The following is a 6,823-nucleotide window of genomic DNA, read 5'->3' on the forward strand; positions in this document are numbered from 1 at the left end:
AATAATAATAATAATAATAGAATATAATTACGAGTAATATAATAATTCTACATATTAAATTGACACTGTAAAAAAAAAAAAAAAATCACACACAACATAAAAAAATTTTACACCGAGACAAAGGACTTGGTGGTTAACATCCGAGACCCAAGTTCGAATCCTAGTTGATTCACATTTCTAGTTAAGTTTATTTCTAAATAAAATAAACAAAGCGGATAGCGTGATACCTATCTCTAAAAAAAAAAAAAGAAAAAACATAAAAGAATTTTACTGAACGTTGTCATTCCTGCATGGAGCAATGGCCACCGAAAAGAATGTCCCCCTCATTTTGATGAAACAGATGAACTAACATGAACAAATAATTTTGATGTACAACAAATTGTCAGGCAGTACAGAAATCACACAAAAGTAAGCCGCAAGAGAAAAGAATAGAGCTACTGCTCAATTTAAGAGTTGGAGAATTACCAAAACTGTTCTTAAACTGGGTGGCTTACCCTTTTAAGGCGAATCTAAATTATTACAAGAACTCTTTAAGTCTTTTTCCGTCACTTTTAAGTTTGGTTACACAAATTTAAAATATAGCAGGTACGAGCGATATCAATCAAAGACAACCTTTCCTTGATTAAGCGCGACCAGAAATGCGGCTCGTAGGAATTTAGTTTGATAGGCACCATTCACCAAGAACAGTTATAGGTTATAACTTTACAATTAAGTGCTTCATATCCAGAAATTATGGCAAGCCACAGCGCGGATTTGTCAAGTGGAAGTGGCGAGAGCAAGTTGCGCAGGTGATCATCCGCCGATAAAACCTAGCCGATGAAGGATGAACGCAAGGACCAACATCACGATGGCGAGGATCAAACCCGGTCGGCCCAAAACCCAGTTCTTCGTCTTCTTCACGGTTTCGACTCCCCGTTGTGCCTTTTCCGCCCACCTTAGCTGAGGGGAAAAAAGAAGAAAAATATAGGTAAGAATGGCTGAGAGAAAGAAATATGTAATACTAGTGACAGCGCTTTGCATAAAACTTAGGTTGGATCCAGATTTAGATAGAAATCAGGGGGTTAAAAATACAAGATTATTAAATAGATTGCTTTTGACACAAACCAAAAAGAAGAAATATAAGGATCGATTCTATGGTTATAATTCAAATCATGTATACTTTACCAGTTATGACAAACAGAGTTTTGATGACACTGAGCAGAAGAAAGAAGCAAAACTGCTTATGGAATTACTCAAATAGTCAGAGCAAATTGAATAAGAAAAGGTCATAAATTTGTTTCCTTACCATCCTATCCAAGTCAGCCGGAGACAATGCTGACATGGCTTGTTGAGCTTTTGCAGCGTCCTCCTTTGACATCTTCATACCAAATTGTTCACTCATGTTTGCCATCATATCCGGGCTCATATTCTTCATCATACTTGCAAACATCTATCAGTTTACATTAAAAAAAAAATTCAGTAAGTAGATTTCCAGTTGCAGAACCCAGCTTGAGTAGCAAAAAATAACTTTAGAAACAAAATTAATGCAATCAATAACTTCCAAACCTGCCGCATTGCTGGATCTTTCATGGAATTCCTCATGGTTTCTTGTAAATCAGCTGCTGAAGTCGAAGTGCTTGATGATGATTCACCCATTCTTTGACTAAACAGCGATTCATCAGAAATATTATCCCTACTATCATATGGTCCTGCGGAAGGGCTTTCAGAAGAAGAAGCCAGTGACTGAGAAGCACTCTCTGATCTTTGGGGGGCATTTACACCCAAAGAAGAAGCCATTTTAAGCATCTTCTGAAGCTCATCAGGGGACATCTTACTGATTGTATTGGATGCCATCTTGACCATTTCAGGTGTCATTTCAGGGATATTGTTTCCCAATTTAGGACCATACGGGCCTTTTTCTTTTAAGGACGAAGCAACCTGAAACATTTGCTGAAGCTCTTCGGGCTTCATCGTGCTAAGCATGTCTTGGGCTGTTTTGACGAGATCAGGTGACATTCCTTGCATGCCCAGTTGTGCCAGAGTATCGGGATTTGCATTGGAGACATAATTTTGGAATGACCTGGAAAACAATTAATTATAAAAGACAATTTCTGTGTACTGACTCTTGTTACATAAACATTAAGTTAGTACGAGCATATCATAGAAGCTCTATGCCTTGGCCCTTGATGGTCAGAGTATCCAAGATACAGAGCGAGAAAACTTTTCTGTTGCAATATAAATGTTGAAACAGATAAGTAGTATCAATAGAGAGTGAATGAGAAAACTTGTATTGTGAGCAAGTTGAGAAAAGCAGCTATCCGTGATCAGACAAACAGTAGCTAACAAAAGAATGTTAAAATGGATAAGCATTGTTGTTGCAAAACATTGAACATTAAAAAAAAAGTATCGAAAAAAATTTGGATTCGCAACTACAAATGTAAGTAGTAGGCATCAAAAAGAAAAAAAAAAAACTAATCTATGGGAAAAAAATTACAGTTGGAGGGACAAAACCAGATTACAGTATGATCACAACAAACTTGGGATCCACAACAGCTCTAAAGTTGACAAAGGACAATAGCTCTATGTGAGGTTCAGCAGTGGAAATTCATCTGGTAGAACGAGAGATCTTGAATACATGCCATTGTTGTTGTGAATAAAATTAGTGATGACAGTCGAGCATTCAATTAATCATTGAAGTATAGATATTATTTCTTATTTTTACAGTTCACTGAACCCTACCAAATGATTCATGCGAGTAAAAAATGGCTCAAATCATCAACTAGCAATAACAGCTAGTAGTCCACAGTTATCACATCTTTACAGCCGCAAGAATATATGCTCATATGATGATTTAAATGCGCTCAAACAAACCTGATAGCAGAGGGATCATCTCTGAAGCTATTCAAATGCTCTGAGAAAACAGGAGTATCAGGTGACGAGCTGCTTGCACTAGAGCTCTCTGCAGATTCAACAGCCTGTGTAACAGAATACTCCTCCACAGACGAACCTTCATGACATCTTGATGGTGCTGATACTTCGTCTTCCACTATCTCTTCAATAACCACACCTTATGAATAGATTGGAATAGTCAGTAAATACAGCAAAAACACCAATATCCTTAACCTAGAGGGTGTGGCCCACTTCACAAAAGAAATCTGTTATGCAAATTCATATAAATTCAGGTAAGAATCATAGTGCATATAAAACAGATAAATGAATTTCTAAACTTGTGATTTCCTTTATCCAACCTTTCATCATTGATCTAGTACGTCATTCTCAGATTGAGTTAAAACTTAATTATTTCAGTAAAAAAAAAAAGTAATAGAATACAGCAACTAAAAATTCCATTAGGTTGCAAAATATTCCATCAGAAAAGTTACAAATGCCCTTAATTTTTGATAGAGAGGTAGTGGAAGAAAAAATAATGAAAGGTTATACAAGGAAAAGAACTTTTCGAGTTCAGGTATACATACATTTCATTATTTCAAAATGCGATACAGTTCAGACAGTGACTACATGTCGTTACTAAACATCATTATTATTATTATTTATTTACATTAAAAGAGGGAAAGGGACAACTGCATCACCTTGAGATGTGCTCCTATTTTTACCTTCCCTCATCAGTTTTTCGTTGGCATCTCTGCATCAGTTAGAATTCTCTATTAGCCCCGTAGCATTGTACTATAAGAAATATGATTCCCCCTTTTCTCCACAAAAATAATATGAAAATCTTTGAAAAAGAAAGTTCTTACCTAAAAGCATCAGCAATTGTTTCATCATCAGGAGAAATTTCATGACTCTTTTTTAAGTCAGCAACAGCAGCCTGAATGTATTGCAGTATTAATATGATTAGGTAAACAACTCTTGTGACAAATAGAAAGAAAAACTCCACGCGAAGAACTTGCTCTGAGTAAAGAAACTCATTTACAATCAGTTGCTCTAACATTGCTCTAACATTGATCTTTATATGCTTACCTCTAACTTTCCTAATTCTTTATATGCTTGACCTCTGCGATAAAGAGCTTTGATATTCTCCAAGTCATAGGCCAGGACCTGTTATTGAACAGCCTCATTTGCACAGGATAACAAAAAAAGGGTAGTACTTCGCCAGAACATAAATAGAGATTATAGATTATATATTTGGTATTATATATTATAAATTATAAATTCTAGATAGGAATAACATAGGGTATAATTGGAAATAGCTCAAACTATTACATTATACATGTACAAGGGTATGCAGTAAATAGATAACTTTATATGAATATCCATATTAAAGAATAAGACTAAAGTGATAAATGTAAAAGCAAACATGCACACGCGCTTAACTATACGAACACAAATGTACACTACATTTGAATAGGAAAGGAGAGAAATGATTAAAACTGAAAGTTTATATATACCTCTGAACCTTCCTTGATGCATTCCTCGAACTGCCTAGTTTTTAGGTAACAAGACATTAGGTTAAGAGAGCATTGCAGCTGGAGCATCTGTCCTGACGATGGGGGGATGCTTTTCAAGTTGTTTTTTGCCTGGTTATGGGAAGTTATTAGTAAATGAGTAGCTGACACAATTCAAATGTGATACAGGGGACAAAGATAGAATCAATAAATTAGGCCAGGCAACTGCAAACATACAAGCATGTACTTTTCAGCAGCATCTTCATATTGACCTCGGCTATGAAGCTCATTGCCCTGAGATAATACAGAAGCAGAAATAAGGCCAGCAGTGGGAAATACAACAGATGTCTCTATATACAATCTCTGCTCATTTTCCATAGGATATTGCCACAGAGCCGTAAAAAAACATAATTGGTGAAAGGAATTAAACCTGCTGCTTCAGCATTTTGGCCCCATTTAGCTCATAAGAGATCTGGGCGTCTGCATGGGCCTTCATTGCTGCTATCTCCTCAGGTTTAGCCTTAGAGATTTTCTCGCTTATCTCAACCATATCCTCTGGTCTGGTATGTTTTAACTGTTCGGCAGCACGTTTGACGTCTTCTGTCCTCAAATTTTTCATACCCTCTGTTGCTAATCTTAGAAGCTCAGGGTTGGACATCATCTGCAAAACAACCCTATGTCAGACTGACCACACATAGAGTTACATGTACTCTACGAATAGTTCGCACCAACTTACAAATAAATAGAATGATGGTATGATAACCTCTACATGTAGAATTTACACAAAAGAATATATATAATTTTTTTTTCAAAAAAAAAAACAGCGATCTCCTGACTTCTATTGTTTTCCATCTAATAGTGGGAATGCAATGGGAAGGCAAATAGGATGGATCGGGGTTGAAAGCTGCAAAATTTTCCAAATGTTCGGTCCAACAAAACAGCCCTAATAGTGAGAAAATTCAGCCCAACGGGCTGGCCCATTGATATCCCTGCTGAAAAATAGGGTCATATGAAAATTATTTGGAACTTGAACCAAATTGCAATGATAGCCAAGAGTGGAGAAAATGTATAAGCAGAATTTAGGGTTTATACAGTTTGACAATCATATACAACAAATATAGAGTACCTTTTGCAAACCATTTTTTTTAATCTATTTCTATGCTATTTTACACAAGTCAAAGACAAATGGAAGAAAATTTGCAGCAAATTCAGAATAAGTCTAGAAACACATTTCATGTAATTGGTGCATAATAACAGATCAAACAAAAGCCAACCAATCCTCACATCCATCAATTAGGATGAATTACAACCTATACAAAGAAACGATAAAGAATCCAAATTAACAATCTTCGTATGCACAAGAAGTAACACAAATATTTCATTGACAAGGAAACAAACTTAATGTAGCCTAAATCTATTTCCCTGTAACTTATGTCATGATTCTTTCATCCATATTAACCACCATAAGAATATTCTTTTATCCCTGTAACTCATGTTTTTAGGCAGATAAAGAGGTCAAATCTTGTTGTACCATCTCCGAATCTACTCAAATTTAGGAAGGTTCCAGTTGTATACAAAGCTAGATAAAGGACTAAGGATAAAAGCAACATGAATCTCGTTCAGAAATCAAAATCAAACACAAAAACATGAACGAAAAAAGGCCTAATTTTCCAAGAATTGGACATAATTGCTTCTACAATTCACAAAAATAGCATCGACACGATACGGATCTTAAAAAAGCGACCAAAGGCGAGGGGGAATCGACCTGTTGCTGGATCTTGGCGAGCTCCTCGGGGGGGATCCGACTCATCTGCTCCTGCGCGAGCCTCATCAACTCGGGATCCATCATGCCGTTGTACATCTCGCTCGCTCGAACCCCTCTCGATCCCCTTCGGAAACCCCTCTTTTTCTCGATCCAATGGGAGAGGAAAAAAGGAGAATAGAGATCAAAAATGGCGAAAGCTTTCGCCTTTACGCGACAACGCGAGATCGAATTAGGGTTTGCTTAGCTAATTTTGGAGGATGGGAGAGATCGAACTCGAAGGGGCGCTGCTGTATTTAGCATTCACGAGAGAGAGAGAGAGAGAGAGAGAGAGAGGCGAAAATAGTGGAAAGCGAATACGGATCAAATGCTAAATACTCGTATTTTTCTTGTATGCCAAATTTTATCATACTTGTTTAAAATAAATTAAATTTAGTATAAATTAAATTTGTATTTAAATGTTTATTTAAATAATAATTTCTAAATATATATAAATATGCAATTAAAAATTCACATTTACACTATCTTATTCAATAATATTTAATATTTTAATAAATATAAAATATAATTTTAATATAAAATCTGTAGTAAAATAAATAAATAAAAAGGATTAAAAGAAATCACCAGAGAGAAAAAAAAAGCGAAGTCTGTGTGAAATGACGAAAATGCCCTTGTAGTTTGG

At 35.8% G+C, this 6,823-nt stretch overlaps 1 protein-coding gene across 1 annotated transcript; it reads right to left on the reverse strand.

The window, feature by feature from the left end:
• On the reverse strand, nucleotides 327-6,480 carry LOC109714957 (outer envelope protein 61). Its single transcript, XM_020239722.1, has 11 exons — nucleotides 6,145-6,480; nucleotides 4,810-5,040; nucleotides 4,617-4,673; nucleotides 4,383-4,511; nucleotides 3,955-4,032; nucleotides 3,732-3,802; nucleotides 3,567-3,619; nucleotides 2,851-3,046; nucleotides 1,546-2,059; nucleotides 1,286-1,429; nucleotides 327-939 (listed from the first exon to the last, which is right to left on the reverse strand). Exons 1-11 carry the CDS (start codon nucleotides 6,238-6,240, stop codon nucleotides 793-795), a joined length of 1,716 nt encoding a protein of 571 aa, XP_020095311.1. The 5' UTR covers nucleotides 6,241-6,480; the 3' UTR covers nucleotides 327-792.

The sequence above is a fragment of the Ananas comosus genome, linkage group 9 (assembly GCF_001540865.1).
Source record: "Ananas comosus cultivar F153 linkage group 9, ASM154086v1, whole genome shotgun sequence".
Taxonomy (NCBI): domain Eukaryota; kingdom Viridiplantae; phylum Streptophyta; class Magnoliopsida; order Poales; family Bromeliaceae; genus Ananas; species Ananas comosus.

Excerpts from the sequence above, each read along its gene's own strand:
- LOC109714957 (XM_020239722.1), bottom strand. The coding sequence starts at position 6,240 with ATGTACAACGGCATGATGGATCCCGAGTTGATGAGGCTCGCGCAGGAG. Across the intron at positions 1,430-1,545 it reads AAGATCCAGCAATGCGGCAG|ATGTTTGCAAGTATGATGAA; the intron begins GTTTGGAAGTTA and ends GTAAACTGATAG. Across the intron at positions 940-1,285 it reads CGGCTGACTTGGATAGGATG|CTAAGGTGGGCGGAAAAGGC; the intron begins GTAAGGAAACAA and ends TTTTCCCCTCAG.